This window comes from Perna viridis, chromosome 15 (assembly GCF_037379345.1).
Source record: "Perna viridis isolate PV_CMFRI_1.1 ecotype Kerala chromosome 15, ASM3737934v1, whole genome shotgun sequence".
NCBI lineage: Eukaryota > Metazoa > Mollusca > Bivalvia > Mytilida > Mytilidae > Perna > Perna viridis.
Genome location: NC_142459.1, coordinates 22,936,720 through 22,959,755, shown reverse-complemented (window position 1 = coordinate 22,959,755; position 23,036 = coordinate 22,936,720). Strand labels below are relative to the sequence as shown.

The window sequence follows — 23,036 nt, the reverse complement described above, 5'->3', positions numbered from 1 at the left end:
GTATTTGAATCGGTAGGTTTATGTCGGCGATAAATGTATGGTTTTCTCAAAACTTACTACACCGTGCAGATCCGGGCGTCAAAAGAATAGGCCTGCAGCAGCTCTAAGCTTGTCGTAAAAGGTGACAAAATAGTGCTCAGAACCCTAGCCAGGTGCTAGGGCGCTCTGTTCACAGAACAACTGGGATGTGTGCACTAGGCGGGGGATTGGGGAACCCCTGGCATGTTACATGATGGGGTTGTCAGGCTATAATACGGAAGACCTGACCGCAAACCATAGAGGTGCAACGTGTTGGGAAAGATGTCTCGTTCGCACGTTGAAGAACCCAACTGTGGTATTCTTCCGGAGTAGGAACTATAGGGCTCCACCACAGGAGGCTAAATTGTCTGACCCTACCCACCTCTCCCCATTTCCAATGGCAATCAAAATTTGTCGACCCCATTATCATTGTGTCCCCTCCCATTATTTATTTCATCATCATTTCATGTTCATTTTATCATCCACTGCATGTTTAGTGCCTGAATGTAGCTGAAATATTGCTGTTCGGGCATTAAATCCCAACAAAGAAACAAACAAAACTAAATACTTATTTACAAAAAAGTATATAACGCGGATAAATTGTATGTGTCCATACTAACAACATCATTTTATCTGTGGATTTGCTGTGCACAATTTATCAACTCCACTGTTTGCAGTGTCGGAATTAATAATTATTGATACTTAAGGAGGTAGACCTAGGGTAAGGAACATAACTCTTAAAAGTCATTGGAACGTTTGCATTGAGCATTTCACATCAAGAATATGTAAGCATCTAATTAACTTTAATTGACTTTATTCTGCTTCAAATGACAACTTGAGAGGCTTTGGTGAAATTGAATATGATACAAACATATCTCTGACTTAAAGAGTTATATCACTTACCATAGGTTTACCTCTTTAAGTAACACAAAAGTTAAGGATTTATGTAAATATGAAGCCATTTTTTTTTCTGTTAATGCAAAACAAACATCAACAATATTTTCCATGAATTTGTTTTATTGGTTTAAACAATGTTGTTCATCGACACTTCATCGGCTCTATGTCTTTGGATTTTTCTGGAAAAAAACGAAAGAACATCTGAAGGACATTATCCATTGAGATATAACAAAATTATTTTCCTGTCTTGCTACTTGTTTTATTACCAAAAGTTATTTCAGCCAAACTTACCAAACACTGAATCTTTTACTATTACAATGAATATAGCTATTAGTTACTTTTTCACATATTTTTTTTTCTTTTGTCTTTTAACAAGTACTGTAGATCATTACACAATATAGATAAATTAGTTGTAGAGTCATTTTGAAAAAAAAATTGTCATAAATGTGTGTGCTGTTACCATTAAAATTATTTACAAAAACATGGTGACAGACTATATTTGCATGGCTGCATTGATATTGACACTGCATTATCTATATAAAATACCAACATATAAATATTGCAATTATGGTATGTGTTTCAAGATTTAGTTTATTATTAGCAGATTAGAACCAAATGCCTATGTATTTCATCCTTCATCCGTCATGTGAAGTCAGCCTCATATCTTGACCTACACTTAGTAATCAATGGTAAAGGAGAACTATTGATCAAACTTTATGATAAATGTGATGACATTTTATTCAGAATTGTCGACTCTCCTTTCATCTGTGGCAACATCCCTTCAGCACCTGGGTATGGAGGATTCCTATCACAACTCAAACGTTATGCCAGAGCTTCACGAAAGTAAGCAGACTTTTTGTATCGCGCTAGAACTCTAACAAATATGCTTCTGGAACAGGGTTATGTTGCTACATGATGGAAGTCATTACTACAGAAGTTTTATGGTCGACATCATGAACTCGTGGATCTTTATGATGTATCCATCTGCACCATGAAAACTGATTTATTTAACGGGTCATAGTTTTCCTTTCCTCGTTTGTCTACCACGGACTTTTTATTAGCAACTCGGTGGGTTTTCCTAGAAAAGCAGAGGACGCTTATCCTACCGGTACACCTGGTCCATACTCCCAGTTTTTAGTTGAGTCCGAGTTGCTCATTTGGTTTTGTTACTTTATATGTATGATTTTAGTTACTTTATGTTCTTTGTTGTGTATATCTGTTTTCCATCGCTGGTCTCTGTCCCTTGATTACATTCTCTTGATTACCTCTTTAACCTTGGTCCCCTTGATTACTCTTCCATAAAGTGTGCACAAGAACAAAAACCGTACATAACAAAATATACCAAAATGATACAGCTAAAACTTGATATTTACCTTACAGAAAAAGAAATGCTCACTATTGCAATCAGTGTTTTCCCACGTTCCAGCGTCTACACCATGAGCCATTATGACACATCTCTCTAACATAGCATTTTTGGGCTCACCTGGGTACCAATTATTGTAACCCACTGCCTGGTCATTATACACCCATCTAAAGTCATCCCCATTTCCTAAACTGTCATCGGCTCCTAACCAACAATAGCCAAATCGACTGGGCGAACCCTCCGCACACTGTGATGCCAACCATTCGTTTTCTTCTTCATTGTCAATGTAGACAAAGTCTGCATCTATCCTGTAGCAAGACGTCTACAAATAACATTTTAAAATAAAATATTGGCAATGTTGAAATGAGAGAAAGCAAAAACGGCCCTTGGCACAAGATCTTTGAATTAACTCCAATAACTATTGATAAGTTATATCAGAAAATTCTTCTTACTATTCGTAAAATTGCAAAAAGAAATAATTGAATAGAAAATGTGTCCACAAGATATTTAGAATACGACAGATTGTGCCGAAACTTTCAAAACTGACGTTTCATTAGTTTCGGCAGCACTAATTTTTTTACATAAAATCTACTTTTATAAATTTCCTTTATCTTCTATGCACTATGGCAGCAACCTTAAACAGGAAATATCAACATATAAAAAACAATGTATAAATGCTATTGCTGTTACCAAATTAATATATTAGATTTATTTCGTCGCGTTCAGGCAGAACCATTACCCACAAAAGTAGTTATATAAACAACTAACAATATCATCCTTGTAAAACGCCTGGCAACTACATGTTCACACAATAAACGAATAGTTTGAAATAGTAAAACAAAATGACAATATAACAAAGCTTATAGTAACTACCTGACTCCGCGATAAAAAGTAATTATTACGATTTTTGCAAGATACACATGACTAAAACTTTAAAACAAAGTATGTGTATTCATTCGTTTTAAGATTAATATTTTAAATAGCAAACAGTACTAACTGAATTTGCAAGTTAAACATAATTCTTATGAAATGTCGATGATTTCTAAATTAATTTATACAGTGTTATAAAAATGATCTTTCGAGACTGTTACTACTTTTGTAACATCGATTCTAATTACCGTCTGACTGCTTACACACTACCACCCTAGTAGGAAGAAAACACACTAGCCTCATTCCTAGAAAGAAAACATACTAGCCTCATTCCTAGAAAGAAAACACACTAGCCTCGTTCCTAGAAAGAAAACGCACTACCGTCCTTCTTAGGGATCAAACACACAATTCTCCTATTTACCAACTTCCTTACGAGCATTCTACCTGCGCATCATATTCACTAGCCCCTTACTATAGTATCACACCAACTAGCCTCCTAACGCAGCATCATACACACTGACCTTGTACCTCAGCAGTATTAGCACCAGCCTCATACTTCAACAGTATCGCAACAGTCGCCTGTCTTAATAGCATACCCACTTGTCTCCTTCATCAGCAGCATACCCTCTCGCCTCTTTTTAGGCAGCATACTCACTGGCCTCTTATCTTATCATTACACCCACTAGCCACCTGAATAATACTCGATTACTGGAGTAACGTAGTCACTATCCCCTTCCTTTATGATGTTCATTTGTGTTTAACTTAAATGCAAATAATGAAATGTAACTTAAGCGACATGTTTAGAGTTTAAAACCATGTTTAACCCATGCACCTTTCATTTTGAAAACAAAAACATGTGCCCAGTCTGGACCATTGCGGTGGTATTCAAACTTTCTGGTTGTTGTCCTAATATCGCAATTTGTTATAAAAAATGTTCTATTTAGATTCTTCCTTTTGACTACTGTACAAATTCGGTGGTATTTTGTTATTGCCGTTACATTTAGAATCATACTCACAATTCTCCTTCTGCAAAAGAATATCGACATAACGCCTACACTTGAGAATAATACCTGCTTGCGTTCCCACGAGCAGTAAACCAACTAGACTCCTCCTACCTCAAATCCATGACCTAGTATTTCACCTTACCAACATATTTAATAGCTTTTTATTTTAGCTATAAGAAAATTAGCCTTTTATGACACATCGTTTCCGTTTTATGGAAACACCAGCTAGCCTGTTACAAGGACAGTTTATCTACATCCGGTATAGCATTGCATTTTAATCATGAAGTAGTAACATTTCTTGCTAGAGAAATTGCCACCTTAGTAGCAAATAAATGAGCTTTAACTCCTACCTTCGCAGCATACCAACTAGCCATTGCCGAAGATTTTATATAGCATTTGTTTTTAAACTCCATCCAACCAAGTCCATATGCACACTTAGCCAAAGCTCTCTCATCTCTGCCTTAAAATTTGAAAGAACATATTACATTGATGATCAAAGTGAAACACGATTTCTTCCCATGGATAAACGTATTCCTAAGATATCTTGCACTCTAGTTCATTATGTGCATGACTATTACAAACATGGCAAAATTGTTTTTACATCTGCAGTAAATTTTATTTTTTCATACTAACAAATATAACTTAAGCAATCAGAAGAAAACAGAAGCAATCCGAGTGTATGTCTAGATTTTTTCTATAATAGCGATACTGTGAAAATAATATCCTTTATGGGGTACACATTTTCGGGTTGCTTTTCGAAATTTGGTTAACAACGAAATTTGGTTCCAAGCGAATAGAAAATTTCGTATTCAATTGTATGCAAGAGTGGTCAAATTAACAATGCGAGAATTGACGTACTGACATTATTTCTTAAACCACAAAAAATGGAACCCTTGAATTAAATTGTTTTACCAATAACTAATAAACGAGCAGTGAAACAATCGTCTTAACTTACTCCTGTGTACATTTCGTTCAGACATTATCGCGGGCATTAATTATTACATTTTGTTATTGTAGCCGAAGTTGCGATTTTACTCTTCGCCGATATTGAGAAAATCATTACTAAATTTCTTTACAACTATATCTATATATATATATTCAAATCTGTCGCGTTTTTCTCGTCATATAATATGAATTCATTTTACCTTACAGAACTCTTTTGGTTTCAAAATGCATTATAATAGATGCACTTAAACTTTAAAAATCGCCTGCCTTAACGAAATAAATCCTATACAAAATAAGTCCTTAAATGTTATAGAGTACAATTTGTATAAATGCATTGGGATTCGGTTTCAAATGACTTTTTCATTTCTAATTCAATTAATGATATATATAAACGGATACTGCAATTTATATTTGAATGAAAAGACGGAGATTAATGCGATTAGAGGGGTTGAAAATGCTTTAGTAAGATACATCCTGTCAGTTGCAAGAAACTAGGGATATAAATCAAGATCAAAGAAAATAAATCGGGTTAATCGCTGGAATTAAAGGAAATAAATCATGTTAACTGGAACCAATGGAAGTAAATCATAATACTTGCAAAGGTAAAACAAAGTCCCGTGAATCGCATGAATCAAGGAGACAAATCATTTTGATAGCGAGAGAAAAGGGAACTTAATCATGTTCATCGCTAGAGTCAAATGCGTTTAATGATTCAAACGTAATTAATTACGTTTCTCGTCAGAAACTGACTATTATCTTACTTGCGCACGCTTCAAAAACATTGCATATCACAATCAACGAAACTGACAGGATAACTGAAGATATACCATTATTAAAAACCTGAAATAAAATTCATTATTATTATAATAATAAGTCATAAAAACAAAATACATTGACTGATGATAGAGTCTTATAATTTCTTATATTTTTCATTTTTATTAGTCTTTGATAACATGTTCAATGTTATATGGAATATTTAGTTTCAGAATTGTAAACATGTCCTTTTATTCTAAACATTGTTTCATACAATCAAATTGGTTGACTTTTGTTAAAATGAGGTTTATTTTTACTAAAATATTATTTCCGTTTTGATATGCTTTAAAGTTTAAATATATATTTTTAAACAAGCCTTTAAGATACCCTTTCAAATTTTCAAAGCATTAAGATACGGAATTATGTTGGAAAAGAGAACCATGGGGATAAAGGTATAATATATGTGAACTTTATACGACACAGATGCTGAACGTGCCTTGCTAACGGTATCATACATTAAGTTATGTGACTCAAGAATTATGCCCAGAATAAAAGTGTAATGGAGGGCTGTAGAAAAATGTACGTTAATTAAAAAAATCTTGAATATAGAAACAAGAAAACAAATGATTGAATAGTAAATAATCAAGTTAAGAGTTCACTTACCATGATGAATAAAGATTCTTCGTGTTCTGAATTTATCCAAGAACTCTTAATTGGAAATGAATGACAAGTCTTATAAATATCCACAAAACATTCTAATCATTATATAATATTTTAATATTTTGTTTAATTACAGAGGTAGTGTGACACATGTCATGAAATAATTTGAAGTTTTGTTTCAAGTTGCCGTTGTCGAGCAAATGTTGTGGTAGATTCACAACATCAAAGATGAAGTATTGATATATCAAATAAATTGTTGCGCGATAAACGAATAAAAGTGCATCAGTGATGCTAGATTCTCTTCGTTAGTGTTGACCGTGTACTTTTGTAAATATCGGCAAAATAATACCTATGATCAGCAGTGGAATGATTCAAATACGTCAAAATCCCAAAACATGGCCAATGTGAACATATGAAATAGTGGCGATCTGCGAACAAAACGAAACGAACCAAATCCAAAGATGACATATAAAGACTAAAAGATAAGGATACAAGACGTGACACAAAAAAAAAAAAAAAACGAAAGCACTAGCGATGTGAATTCCCAAGCAGAGAGTGATATCAGGTGCTCCTTTAAATATTACGAACGATATATGGAGTTAAAGTGCTCGAAGACATTTCCTTCAAATCAATGTATAAAGGTTTTTCAGCAATAAAATAAATGTGATGAATTTATTTGACAACAATCCATGACCATGGCCTTTATACATCACCTAAGATGCATGATATATCCATAGATGGTCTTCTTCCTTTCATACAAAAAAAAAACTTCTTGGACTTCATCACATTCGAACTAAACTATATTCAATACCTCTCACTCTACTACACTCTCTTTACAAAAAGAAACTCTTGGCATTCCTGTTTCTGAACCTACCTTAGTATCATACATTATTTTGGACATCAACAGGATCTTTAAACCATTTTGTGTTAAAGGTCGTGGTAAGTGAAAAAAAAACGATTAATTCTTCTACTTCCGTTTGTCAAACATGCTCAATTTCCAAAATGTTACAAACAAAATTATTTTGCAATTCAAAGAAAAGTCATTACCGATTATTTCATAGTCCTATACTTCACTTATTGCATCTAAAATTTTCAATACGGGATTGAGATTTCAAGACTAAACCATCTGAATGTTCTTGCAAAAACTTTCCATTCCATAAATGATGCCTTCGGTCATGTCATCATGGGATATTAAGACATCATCGAAAACGAATATCTCCGTAAGAAAAAGGTCACAAGTACAGTGAACTACGCTTCATCAATTGGAATCATCAAGTTCTGATGGATGCCGTAGAAGACTGCGCAGAAAAATGAATGATACGAGAAAAAGAAGGCATTGTTTGTTTCAGTGGGTAAAGGCTGTGCGACCTTTAATTCTTAAATGCATGAAATTTTAAGTAGGTCAATGCTACACCAGTTTACAAAGACTCCGATGTAGCAAAAACATTGTCTAATATATGTACGTATTAGAACGGCTGGTACTTCTGTATTCTTAAGCAAGTTGTAGCTTAGTGACACATATTTGTGAATCTTACTATAATTGATCAAGTTTATGTACAAGTTCATATCTTCAGTCTACGTAATAATATTTTACTTTCCAAGTCATGATTTGTTCATCTTTTACAGATACGGAGGGCTATTTCCTCTGCTCGACGTTCTTTGAGCACCAGCTTTGTACCGAAATATCTCGGTTTCAATCATATGACACGGGAAACTGTTATTAACAACCACACACGGCTATTAGCAAAGGAGTTACTTACACCAGTAACTTCGCTTGATGACAACGCAATACTTGTTCTTGACGGGACGTATGTATATGTGCAGAAAAGCGCAGATTTTGAATTTCAAAGAAGATCATATAGCATGCACAAGCATCGCCCTATAGTGAAGCCTTTAATGATCGTGATTACAACGGGTTATATAATAGCCGTTTTAGGGCCGTATCTAGCTGACGGAAAAAACTCAGATGCAAATATTCTTAAACATATTATTTCAACAAATGTGCAAGAAATGAAATCCTAGTTGCATGAAGGCGACGTGTTTGTGGTCGACCGCGGGTTTAGAGACTCGGAGGAGATACTTGAACAAATTGGGATCAAAATGGAAATGCCATCATTTCTACAAAAAGGGACAAAAACAGTACTCGGTAGAAGATGCTAACAATTCAAGATTAGTAACTAAGGTAATTATTCAAAAAATATTTAACCCAGTCCATTAATGTTTATCTGTACATTGTATTAAAAAGTAGTTTCTATATGCTTTGTTTGAAGTTTTGTTGGCGCATTAATTGTTGTAGGAGACAACTATACTGATTTGATTTTGACAGGGTAGCTTGGAACAATTTCATAATAAGTATTTTGAACTCGAACCTTTTTTTATATAAATATGTTTATCATGATGATGATCCGAACATTATGTTTTTGTATATTTTGAAATATAAACATTGGATCGATGTATGCTAAAAAATATTTTATCGATTAATAAGGTGAAAATAAAAATTAATCCGAATAAATCTACCGAAAGTCGTCGTACCCTTCTTTTCTCTACCGGTTTTTGTTTGAAATAGTGAATGATATTACTGTATACAATGTATACTATATTATGTCTACAAGGCAAAATCACATCACTTAAAAAAGGTTTCATGTACATATACTATATTTATTTTAATTATGAAGACATCTCTTCTCAAACTACTTGCGATTTTTCTACTGGGTTGTAAACATGCATCTGCCAATACACGTCCTTTCGTAAACTAGGTAAATCCTTAAAAAGCAATTCTTAGCAATACACGTCCTTTCGTGAACTAGGTAAATCCTTAAAAAGCAATTCTTAGAGCAGTGAATTCTATGGCCTTCAATCATTATAGCTCTTTTTGGTTGTAGATCAGATGGGTAGTTGAATCCGTCAATGGAAGGATAAAAACCTGGCTATAATTAGACAAAACACTACCCAATACACAGCTGCCTTATATTGGAGAATATGTCAAAATAATTAGTGCCATCTGCAACAAGTACAGGTAATTAGCTGTGCTTCATTTGTTGTCATGTTTTTTGTTTGTTTGTTTGTTTTTCTTTTTTTTTTCTTTTTTTTTTGTCTGTCTTAGAGCAATTTTCTCTACTAATGCTGATCTTTATATGATCTCTTAACTTAATGATTTTCCAGTATATACAGAAGACGAAATAAGAGCTTTAACATTAGGCGTGTATCAAGTAAAGTTGGCAAAAGTTACACCCGAGAACATTTAAAAGAAGATGGAACTTATGAAATAAAAGTAAACAACAACAGGATTATTGTCAGCGAAAATCCAGAGTAGGCATGTTACAAGCAAACAGTATCTTTGCTGGATAAAATACGCCGAGGGTGTAGTTTTGGCCTGGTATAGTCAATGCAAAATGGGAGCAAGAGTCGTAGGATTTTACGCTCATATTACAAGCGTCATATGATACCTTGCCTATGCCAGACATTCTGGTCTCAGACTTGATGGTAGTAAAAAGTGGTTAAAATGTATTGACGATGCTTAAAAAATGCCAGATGCTGTGGGTGCCAATGACAGTGAGGGCAAATTCACGGAAGAATAACTTACAAAATGTTTAACTTCATATTCTATTTGATCGAACTGCACATTTAGAAATAGTTGTCTGTATTAATGATTTTGATTTTTTTCAGTTATCTCAAAAATACGATTTTGAGAAATATCCCATACAAAACATATTGTAAATGTATATTTGAATTCAATAAAGCGAATGTTAATTATTGTGATTTCAAGTAAACCGCTGTTCTTAATTATTATTTTGTTAAAGGAGATAGTAATGTAGAATTTACAGTGGCGTAATACTTCATGTACGACCACCCTTTTTGAATTGACGTCCCTCAAATCGTTGTTTTTTAGGTAACATCAAAATATTGGTTCCATATTTTACGGCACCATATAAGATCCCCCAGGTATACAACTTCTAAATTTCTATTTTTAATAATGACGTCTGAATCCCATTTTACTCAAAAACATATTTTTTGAAAATTTAAGATCAGGGCCGATTTTCGTCAAAAACGTACTTTCTCCTTTACATAATTGACCTCGGTTGATTTGTAAATATATAAGCAGCCGACAGAAAAACATGGAGTCTCTGGCGAGATGCTGTCTATTCCTGATAGGGGTTAATATAGAATTACCTGCATTGGCAAAAATAAGATGGACATTTAGTTCAAGATATTACCGCTATAACATTGGTTCCCTTAATTAGTCTTATATAACGCTATGACGCTTTAACTCAACAGATTGGGTCATCAGCTTTTGCGTCGGCTATTACAGACAATGTGTACAGCCTGCTGCGCAGGCACATGGAATGTTCATGGGATCCAATGATCAGGATGCATCGCTTTTAATTCAAATGTTAGTCGTACTAGTATCTCTGCAATTGTATGAACGCCCCATTGAAAGAGTAATCAAGGGAACCAAGGTTATAGCGGTAATCAAAAGAATTAAATCCAGGGACAAAGACCCGAATGTGAATGATGAGAACGTCGGGAATGGTCGATTTAAGGAAGTGAATTGACAATTATTTATCAGACAACGTAAACAAAATCACAAACTGTAAAACAAGGTCCATTATGATTTTTAACGACTGGTTGGTGGCAAACACAGAATCATGAGAATTTGAAACATATCACCACACGAATTGTATTACCTATTGGCAATATTCTATTTAGTTAATGTAACATTAGCTTTATTACTGTATTGCCATGATTTTACATAAAAATTGTTTGTGACCCTATACATTATCCTCTACCATTGGGCCAAGTGTACACTAAAAATGTTTGCAAGTCCCTGCTGGTTTGACCGGCTCCCTGTTAGGTGGTATTGGGATGATGAGGCCGGTACTAGTGCATGAGTATACATGCTATTCCAGTTTTGAGATGTACCCTTATGTTTGGGACTCGTCTGCAATGATGAGGAAAACCACCATCACTTATAAAATGAATCCTACAAAATGTATGAAACTCGACTATACATATACAATTTGTACCTTGAATACTTTAAACTACTTTCCATAATTTTAAACATATGCATTACAATATTTTCAACAATGGGAAAATAGTATTTAGATATATTTTGAAATGAAATCAAATGTATGTGTACATATACATGATTCATTTTCATCTACATTTTGTACTTATTTGTAATGTAATGTTTTATTGGCTTATTTTAAAGACAGGCACGACAACTAGGAGTGGAGGAAACATGGGAACCGTCAAAAAATATTTTCTCAACTAAATAACGGATACTGTCTAGTCAAAAGATTTCCCGATATCCCGAAAAGCAGAGTAAGCTAGCTAACCCAACTGGTGCACCTGGTCCATGCTCCCAGTTTTTAGGGGAGTTTCGAGTTGCTCATTTTCTTTTGTTACTTTGTATGTATGATTTTAGTTACTCTATGTTCTTTGTTGTGTAGGTCTGTTTTCCATGTCTGGTCTTTGTCCCTGGATTACATTCTTTTGATTACCGCTATAGCATTGGTTCCCTTGATTACTCATTCAAAATATACGTGGAACATATGCGTGATAATTTGAAAAAAAAAGTTACCCAAAGTCCAGATTTTATTTGCGACCGCTCGTAAATCAAAAATGTATTAAAGGGTATCATCATATACCAATAGTATCTCTTCGCCATATTCAAAGCATGTTGCTTTAAATACATCAAACAGCAATTGTACACCATTTTCGTCAAATTTAATGCATGTGGCGTTCAAACTTCAAACACTATAACTCCTGTTTACATACTATGTTACCTAGAGGTTTTCTTTATTAAAGAAATAAACACACAAGTTTTTTTCCACTTGTATTGAATAAAATATACATTTCCACTTTCCACATTACAATTCCATGACGATTTTCGAATACGATTATGCACTTGACTAACAATTAAGTCAGACCAAACGAACTTGAATCGATATATTTCCATTACAAGTTTACCACTCCACCCAGTACACACGGAACTGACCATCACCTTTCACTGATTATCTCACTTCAATGGTAACAAATTAATTGCCCTGAACACTGGACTGTTAGTGTAAAAAAATCTCAAAACTTTGGATACTGCAGACAGCTGCATGTGTTATCAGTAAACAAATTAACCTTGAATCTACGGACATAACAAATTAAAGATAATTAATAGACTGACCAGCTGTTCTTATCTCTGAACTAAATTAAAGAAACCAAACTCTATTTTAAAGACAAAATGACTTTAGTTAATTTCAACTGAACATAATTCGTAAAAACTTTTCTCTTCATGCCATTTCTCTCCCTTTACGATTTAATCTAGCAATCAACAATACTTTCCTCTTCACACCGTTTCTCTCCCTTTACGATTTAATCTAGCAATCAACAATGCCAAATAATACACATATGAATTCAATTAACATCATACAACAAAAAGCAACTAAATAATTGACAATTCATTTACTATCGTCTTTAAGACACTTAGTTTCTCGATAAGTCGATAGTAATTAATAATAGAGTTCCAAACGACATAACTTAGATAACGGCCTCACTAAAAATGTATCCCCCTAATCTCACTTTCTTAACTCTCACGTGTCCATCTTTTTCAGGAAACACCACTATTTTTCTACCTAACGGCCAATTTCCTCTCGAAATGTTTCATTCATTACGAGTACAATATCATTAACTTTCAAGTCTTTGAACGTTTTTTGTCCATTTCGATGTTTTTTGTTTTTTTTTTCCTTTTTCAGAGCTGGTAACAACTCACGAAACCAACGATTGAAAAAGTGTCGAACAAGTCCTTGAACACTACGCATCTTCTCTTTGGATTATAGTCCTTTTCATCTTCCGATTCTGGAGCAAATAGTCCGTCTAATTATCCATGTAGAAAATGATTCGGTACATCGTCTGTTGGATTATCTGACTGATAAGATAACGGTCTTGAGTTCAACAAAGATTCAGCATCAGCAAATGCAGTTAGAAGTTCTTCATCAATAACATCTGCATTTCCAAGTATTGCAAAAATAGCTCGTTTAGCACATTTTACTTAGTCTCAAGAACTCCACCGAAATATAGACCGGTTGGGGAGGGAGTGGCGGATTTAAATGTCAAATAATCCCATGATTACATACTGAATCGTTTATATATATATATATATTTTTTTTTTTTTGTCTAACTAAGTAACTCCCGAAGATCACGATATCGGATAGCACCTCAATATGAAGTCCTCTACGATTCACCATTAGTATCTAGTCCAGTCCTCTACGATTCACTATTAGTATCTAGTCCATACGCAAGTTCGAGATGAACGGCCGTTGAAGTTCAACATGTGATAATACACAAATAACGTTTTTGGCGACGCTTTCCTTTGCCTTGCAAAACAATAAAAGATCATGCATTATCAACTGTTTTTTTTTAACACTTTTAACGGAGATTTAAATATAATGTCTAATAATGGAACCATAATTGCTGTCGAGCTTTTGCCTTTTTTCTTCGACACTCGTAACACTTATTCTCACACTGTCTTATATTTTGGCAACCAGAAATAATCCAGAACTTTTCAGACATCGTCGATAATGTATGATTAGTTTTACTTACATGGTTACCTTTTTCGTGGTAATGTTTAACAATGAGTTTGTCACATAGCTTTGTGTTGGCAATGTAATTGGATACATTGTGTCATATGGTGGAAGTCTACATATACAAGTCGTTAATCACACAACATGAGTCCATTTTCATCTAGTTTTGGATTCAAATTAGACAGTTTACTGCTGGTCGATAACTGTTTGTCTCTTACTTTTGCACGGTAATCATCATAAAATTCGTCTCGTTGTATGTAACAAATAATTTCTGCTTCGGATTCATTGATTTCATCTTTAGGTAAAGTTCATATTCATCGCAAAAGCTTTGTTAGTCTACAGATCCCGATAAACCTATTGACCCACGCACGAACACTAAAAAAGCTTTGTTATTCTACAGATCCCGATAAACCTATTGACCCACGCACGAACACTAAAAATATAATCCAGTTCGAATATTAGTATCTAGATGGTTTTAAAAACGGAATGTCTATGCAATTACATGATTAATAGAATTTAGAGTTACTGATTTACAAATGAAATATCCAATGTTTGACGACTTTTGCGTTCTCTGTTTACACAATTAACAGCCAAGAATCTTCATAAATTAGAAGGAAATCCAGACCATTCCACCACAAACAGTCATGTTCAAGTTTTTTGAGGTTCGACCTTCCGAATCGTAATCCACCTAATGTAAGTTTGTTTGCACATATCGCCACTGCAGGGGATTTTAACCTCTCTGAATTACTCAAATTATATTTGCTACGAACGGTGTATAATCTCTTTTTCGACCACGTATTCACCAAAGTGCGTTTGTACTATCTGACCAAAATAACATTTTGTCGGCTTGTAATCCATGTGCACTAACACTCGAATGCGCTAGTCTTAATCCCAATATAGCCACAATAAGCTCGAGTCGAGAACTACTAACAGAAGTCAACGGAGTAACTTCGGATTCTGTAGTAACGAATTATGTCGATATCAACCCAATTTTATGCACATGTCGAATGTACGTGACTGCATCGTATCCATTTTTTGGATGTATCAACGAATACGTGAGTACATGAACTATCGATTTCTTCATTTTGATCAATTACTTGTAAACATCTAGGACTTTTGACTTTTTTCAAATATTTCAATTCACTAAACCATGACATTGCTTTGCACATTAATTCCCCATCTAAATTATCATCCCACTTATATCAAGATAACAACATATCTTATAGTAACATTTTACTTCTAATAGTGAAAGGCATTATTAATTCCAATGGATCAAATAACAATGGAATTTTGCTAATTTTTATTTTCTTATCTCGGAGAATTCGAACATATTATCCATGTACGTAAATTTTAGCACTGGTTCAGTCGCTCACAGATAGACAATTTCACACATTTCGGCGTGATTTATAGTAACAAATGAAGCTTGAAACGGCGATGAATAAACTCCAAAAACAACAGAATTGAATTCATTCTTGTCTGATTTGATCGGTATTCATTGACCACCACAAAATCGATGATACGGCAAATTATTTTCAGGTGTATGAACCCTCAGATATATTTCCGCTAGATCACACACATTGCGACTGGCTGCATTCTAAATCGAAATAACACATCAAATAGTCTTCTTTGTAATTTAGGAACTTGGTGAATTTAATCATCTAACGATACACCTTGACATTTAGCTGAAGCATCGAATACGATTCTTATTTGTGTTGCTTTTTTCTCAGAGTGAATTACGGAGAAATGAGGCAAATACCATTTACCTTTTGTAATAATATCTGTGTCGACTTTTCAAATGTAGCCTTTTTCAACTTACATTTCCATAATGTTCGTGTATTACTTTGCCACTGCTTCATCACGGTCCAGTCTTTAATCTGCAGTTTCTAAGGACTTCCATTACCTAGCTCCTCAAGTCCTCAAGTTTATCACAGCAAGTCAATCAAACCTGCAAATTGCTTGATATCTAGTATTTGCAGATCTTATCGGTTGTAAGTTCTCAAAATGTTCTAAATGCCGCCAAATTTGACGCCTTTTCCTACATATTTTGCTCAAGTCACTCTGTTGCTGCTTCGTATACCGTCTCCGAATATCCAAGATTTTCTATCACTTTCAACGCTTAAATATTGCTGCAATTGTTTCAGTTTGTATTCTTAAGTCGCTAGCGCTTGATTCACAAATGGCATAAATGCTGCTTTCCACGATTTGTAAGTCCGTTTATCACCGAAAAATTACTGGTATTGAAATGTACTTTAGTTGCGCCCACGTGTCTTGACCAATTTCTCTACTTTAAGACTCTCTGTATTCGACACTTCTGTTTTCCGTAGTATTGATCTATTCATCAATTGACTCAGCATTCTATAAGATGCAATAGATACTCTTGATTTAGCACTTGATCTTTCTGAAGAACAAATAGTCTATTCATTAAAAGTACGTCCATTGCTTCCATTCCATTTTCCTCAGCGTCATGTTACATATCCGGCAGTTTTTTTAACCTCTGCTTGATAAGCGGATTCCTGTATTACTTGCAAAAGCCTGTATCTAGTTTTTCTGCAAGTCCTCAATTTTTATGTAACTTTCGTCTGTTTCAACGATTACCTTATCCGCAGTTTCTACATCAAAATTACCCATTGTCAATATTTCCAATCATAACCATGTTCTGCTTACAAATGTGTTTGCTGTGTTACCCAGAGGTTTTTTATTATGGAAACAAACACACAAGTTCTATTCTACTTGAATTGAATAAAATATACACCCGCATTTTACATAAAAATTCAATGATAATTTTCGAATACGATTACGATACGATGTGTCGATATGCAATTGACCAATAATTTAATGAGACCAAACGAACTTGCATCTACAAACTTCGATTCCAATTTTCCTATTCCATCCGATACACATTGTATTGACCATCACTATTTACTTATTATCTCACTTCAATGATAAATTAATTGACCTCTAAACACGTGACAGTTAGAGTAATAAAAACTTTAAAAATTACAGACAGCTGTAAAGAAATAAATCTCGAATCTACAGACATAACAAATTAAAGATAATTAACAGACTGGCCAGCTTTTCTTATCTCGAAACTAAATTAAAGTAACCAAACGCTATTTGACAGACAAAATAGCTTTAGTTAGTTTCCATTGAAAATAATTAACTATACTTTCTCTTCTCACCAACTCCGTACAACGATTCGTCGTCTTCTACTGTGCATATGATGTCGCTAGCACCAAGAAAAATGATCAATCTATTTTCATTGTTTTTTTGAACAAATATTAATAGTGGAGTCATAATATAAACATTTAAATTTGAAAAAAGGTTTGAATGCTGTCAAGAGTAAATGTGTATCAAGAATAGTTTTAAACACTCATTGATTCAAACTCCTCTGATAACTTGATGATGTTGTCAGACAATGTGTATTTCAATATTAATCCTGTATAAAGTCTGAGGGCCAAAACATATTTCCTCAACCAAATACGGCTGTACGTGGGCTTTATGCAGGATTAATGTGAACATACCCATTTAATATTTGTATAGTAATTAAGTTATGTTTTACTACTACATCTCATTTTAAGATTATTTTATAGTACGAAAAATACAAATTCTAAATTTAAATATTTGAAAGATTAATCAAGGGAACCAAGGTCATTGTGACAATCAAAAGAGTGTAATACGGGGACAAAGACCAGACATGGAAAACCGACATACACAACAAAGAACATAAAGTAACTAAAATTATACATACAAAGTAATAAAAGCACATGAGCAACTCGAACTCCACTAAAACCTGGGAGCATGACCAGGTGCACCGGTAGGGTAAGCGTCCTCTGCTTTTCAAGAAACACCCGCCGAGTTGCTCATAAAAATTCAAGTCCGGGGTAGACAAACGAGGAAAGGAAAACCATGACCCGTTGAATAAACCATATAACTGATCATTCATTTTGTTCAAGCTGAGCTTGTAAAAGTGCATATATTGATACATTTGATTTTAAGCAAAGACGGGTCCAAATTGTATACCAATGATCGTCCGTCTGTCCATCCACGTTATAATGATTTCTCCGTAACCTAAAATTTCGTTTTGTGATAATAAATAAAATTCAATAAAATATCCTATGATTCGTTTTAAACTAATTGATATAATAATCCACAAGACAATGATGGCATCACTAATTTAAGAGTAAGTCACATGATTATTATTTATACATATTGTTCTTTTTCAAATTGTCCTGCATTTATTTTTTGCATACTAGCTCAAAGTCAAAACTAATATGTAAGGTTTCTTATTGTAATAATAAAACGTGCAACATATTTTCTTCAAATGTCCACTTTATTACGCAAAATTTAAGAGATAAATATCACAATTAAAATAATGAATCTCAAATAGTATTGACTAAGTGGCACAGGTGTAGAAACGGAATGATCAAAATCATTTTGTCTGCCTTTACGTTGTACTTCAAAGACAATGTTGAAATGATGCTACATTTGATTTGAAATCATCGTGATCAATGACAACACATAAGTAGCAGTCTTTATGAAGATCTGACAGAAGGTGTTTCATGTATGCAAAAAAACACCGAATTCAATTCAGTTTTATTTCTTGTTCAGAAACCTTTACTGATCGCATAACCAGATTTAGTTTTTCGTTTGCGCCTTTGAGATAAAACATTATATATACTGTACATGAAGTGTGCACTTTGCAAAAGTTATCGTTCTTGATTTGGTTTCATTTAGTTGACTTTAGTGGGAGTCTATAAAGTGCAGATCTGATTGCAGACATGATTATCGTTACATGAATGTGTAGCATATAAAGACTGAAAACAAGCATCGTTCGTTTGTTTGTATTTTGTTTTTGTTTTTGTTTGGGTTTTTTTTAACACCATGAATCACTGTATTGGAATTTTATGTGAACTTAAATCCATTTTAATCCACACTGTTTTAGCACCCTTTTGGTGATGTAGTGCTTGTTTTGCTATTATATTTGTTATTAAAACTGTTTATTTTTATTATTTCTACTAAAAAAAATTAATAACATAATTTATTTGATTGTTTTTCTTCACCTTTTTAGTTTTATGTGCCTAATAATTGTTGCATTTGTTTATACATTTTAAAGAAGCATATCATAGTTATGGTGTATCCATCAGCACAATGAAAAATAATTTATTCAACGGGTCATAGTTTTCCTTCCCTCGTTTGTCTTCCCCAGACTTGACGGCGGGTGTTTCTCGAAAAGCAGAGGACACTTGTCCTACCGGTGCACCTTGTCCATACTCCCAGTTTTTAGTGGAGTCCGAGTTGCTCATTTACTTTTGTTACTTTGTATGTATGATTTTAGTTACTTTATGTTCTTTGTTGTGTATGTCTGTTTTTCATGTCTGGTCTTTGTCCCTGGATTACATTCTTTTGATTACCGCTATAACCTTGGTTCCTATGAATACTCTTTTAAAGTACGGAACTATAAAATAAATACTTTAACTTGAAGATCATTGTTCTCTCTTACCATTACATGCATTATAAACACAATGGCATGATTAACTGTTACACGGTGTGTATGTTTGTAGCATTGACAATCATGATGTTTACATGTTTTTGAACAGTTTGTCTCATTATGAATTACTTTCTGTGATTATCCTTTTCAATAGCTTTTATCTTTTGTTGCTATTAAACATTTGAATTACAGTCAACTGAAATGTGGAACGGTCGGGTAATTATTAACAGACATTCGTTTTTCTTACGCCATTTAAAAATATATGTTAAATATTATATATATATTAAATTATTTTGTTATTATTATTATTTATTTATTTATTTTTTTTTTGCTAGTATTTTTGCTTTGTATTTTCATTAGTTCTATTTTCGATTTTGACTTTTTCATTGATATTTGTTAATATGTTTTTCATCATTTGTCTATCATACGTTTAAACGCACGCCTTGAGCTTGAGTGTTCGTGCATCATGCGCTTCAACGCATGCTTTGAGCGTTCGTTCATCGTGCATTTTAACGCACGTTGGGAGGGTTTGTTTGCCGTGAGTTTAAACTTACGATGGTAGCGGGAGCTTTCGTTTAAAAGCACGATAGAAGTGTTCGTATATCGTGCGCTTGATTAGGGTTTTGTCGTACGTGTGGGAAACCTCAACATCTCAAGAAGTTAACATGTCACAACAGAAAAATATGTAAAGAGAAGAATAGATGTTGTCATGAGTAGTGTATATAATGAGGTAGATACCAGTAGATATTAGTTTAAATTTACATTTAATCACGGATTACATTTTAAGGCTTTTAAGTATAGACAATGCTCTTTTATTTTGACCGTTTCTTTCTACTCGTGTTGATAGATGTTGTTCTCAAGAAATGGCTCATACAGGTGAGATATAAACTAGTTTAATGTTTTGTTATACAGATGCATTTATTTAGTGAAATTCTATACATTTCAAAGCATTGTTTCTTGTATATGAAAACAAGTAGATATTTCCTCTGCACATATAAAACAATTTTGTAAGGGAACTGAACATATTTCATTGCATATAGTGCAAAGGGATTTGATTTTTTTTTCAATTTATAAAAGCCCTCTCCCAAAGGAAAGGGAGGGTTACGTTAACAATTGTTAAACGCATAAAATGAAACGATGAGGTAAAATTTAGCAGACTTCAAAATGGGATGTGTTTGTATGTTAACTAGGAAAATAATCAACTATTTAGACTGCTGCAATTATAGGCAGGAAAGAAAGAGCTATATCAGAATGTGAAGAGAGTTGGATCGAGTTTAAGAACAACTGTTACAGGTAATAATTAAATGAGAAGATGTAAACTTCTGTTAGAGCCATTTGATTATGCAATGCAGCCAGTATGTAGATTATGTCAAAGAGATTGATCATCATCATAAATGTTGTGAAATAGAACATAACAAAGCCGAATTACAAACAAGGAAAGATCTTTGAACAATGTCGGGATCACAAAAAAAAATACCAGTTTAACAAAACTCAAAATAATAATTAATAATAATTTCTAATACTAATAATAACTTATAAGCTGAAAGATGTGTGAAAATTACATTCGATATAGACGTAGGAAAACCGGACGACTATAACTGTCGACGATTGCATACCTATATTGAAATGAAAACACTTTGCAGACTTTCAAATTAATGAATCTAAATAAATATTTGAGTTGTATCAAATTTTTGCAAGACTACGCAGTAACCAGTTTGCCTGTGGAAAACCGACCTTCATGGATACAATTCGGCTTATGACGTAAATTTAATTTGGAGCCTATAGGGTGTAAATACACAAACTTTTTAAACATTACAGGAAAACCCCCCTTTGATAATATTGTGCACATTAACAACTAAGCTTCTCTACTTTCAAACATGTATAGGAGCAAGGTACAGTTTGCATGAAAGCCAGTATCCATAGATGCAGTTTTGAAAAAAAAAAATAATAATAAATCGTATGAATTGAACGCTAGCCTTTGGTCATTGTCATTTCCGCACTAGTTTTCCTGTTTACCAATTAATGACCATAAAACAAAAAGAAAATCATACATATCGATTTTTAAAGCAGTAGATAAAACCATAATAATTTACCGTAGGTTAAACTCCTGTTTGACCCAGCGTTCAAATCAATTGTCTGCCGGGCATTGCATGATGTTTCGAAGTTTTAATTAGCAATCGAGCACGGTCCATACTCTCTGAATAAATATAACTTATGATCATTCACACACGTTTGTTCAAGGGTGTTGCTTTGAAATGATACAAATCTATCATACTGCAAATCTGAAATTCTAGCCAGGTAATCACCCGCATTATAAAGTCTCTAACTCACTGCCATAATTTATATGCATAATCGACTGCAGTTAATACTGTTTTTCAGTATATTGTTTTTTTATCCGTGTTTCTAGTTGAGTCTGAGTTGCTCTTTTGCTTTTGTTACTGTGTATGTATGATTTTAGTTACTATATGTTCTCTATTGTGTATGTCTGTTTTCCATGTCTGGTCTTTGTTCCTGGATTATATTTTTTTATTACCGCTATACCCTTGGTTCCCATGATTACTCTTCCATTCCCACGTGTTCCATACGTGTGATGTTCAGTTATGACGATGAAGTCATAAAGAGCATGAAAGGAAACCAAGGTTATAGCGGGAATAAAAAAAAAAGTAGTTCAGTGACAAATACCTGTAGTTCTTTAAAAAATCGTTGGTGTAAAAGTTGTCGTAAATTATGACATCACAGTCTATCAAAGTTTTGTGACGTAATAACTAGCGACTTATTTTACTCTTAAGTTTTTTTGTGAAAATGGCTACAGACATGGAAAGCGGACATACACAACAAAGAACATAAAACAACTAAAAATAATTCATATAAATTAATAAAAGAAAAAGAGCAACTCGAACACCACAATAACCTGGAAGCATTGATCAGGTGCACTTTTAGGGTTAGCGTCCTCTGCCTTTCTAGAAATCACACCGAATTGCTCATAAAAAGTCAAGTCCGGGGTAGACGAAAGACGAAAGGAAAACTATGACACGCTGAACAAATCATTTTCATGGAGCAGATGGAAACACCGTAACGATCCACGAGTTCATGGTGGCGACCACAAAAATTCTATAGTGATTACTTCAATCTTGTCGTAACATTACTCTGTTCCAGAAGCCTTATTTCAAGAAGCCTAGCGCGATACAAAAAGTATGCGTAGTTACGCCAGATTACCATTAAAAATATTGCGCCATATGATACATGACTTCCTGTCCAAAGTTCAATATTTTTTATTTGATAATTGTTTATGAACTTTGGGTAAGAATAAAATGACGCCTTTTTACCAATGATATATTTTTACAGTAAAAAAAGAAAGTCCATCAAAGCACTTCTAAACTTTTGTCTGACATCCCCTCCTTAAAAAAATATAGGAAATCTAGTTATTGAAATTGAACCGATATCTTGTAATAAATAATTTTAAT

At 33.7% G+C, this 23,036-nt stretch overlaps 1 protein-coding gene and 1 pseudogene across 1 annotated transcript; one reads left to right on the top strand and one right to left on the bottom strand.

The window, feature by feature from the left end:
- Nucleotides 1-1,019: 1,019 nt before the first annotated feature.
- Nucleotides 1,020-7,399, bottom strand: LOC148597505 (perlucin-like protein). Its single transcript, XM_088563038.1, has 6 exons — nucleotides 7,385-7,399; nucleotides 6,514-6,582; nucleotides 5,859-5,937; nucleotides 4,503-4,612; nucleotides 2,289-2,600; nucleotides 1,020-1,094 (listed from the first exon to the last, which is right to left on the bottom strand). The coding sequence occupies exons 1-6, from the start codon at nucleotides 7,397-7,399 to the stop codon at nucleotides 1,077-1,079; spliced, it is 603 nt and encodes a 200-aa protein (XP_088419164.1). The 3' UTR covers nucleotides 1,020-1,076.
- Nucleotides 7,400-7,685: 286 nt separating this feature from the next.
- LOC148597504 (uncharacterized) lies at nucleotides 7,686-10,031 on the top strand (annotated as a pseudogene).
- The last annotated feature ends 13,005 nt before the right edge of the window (nucleotides 10,032-23,036 follow it).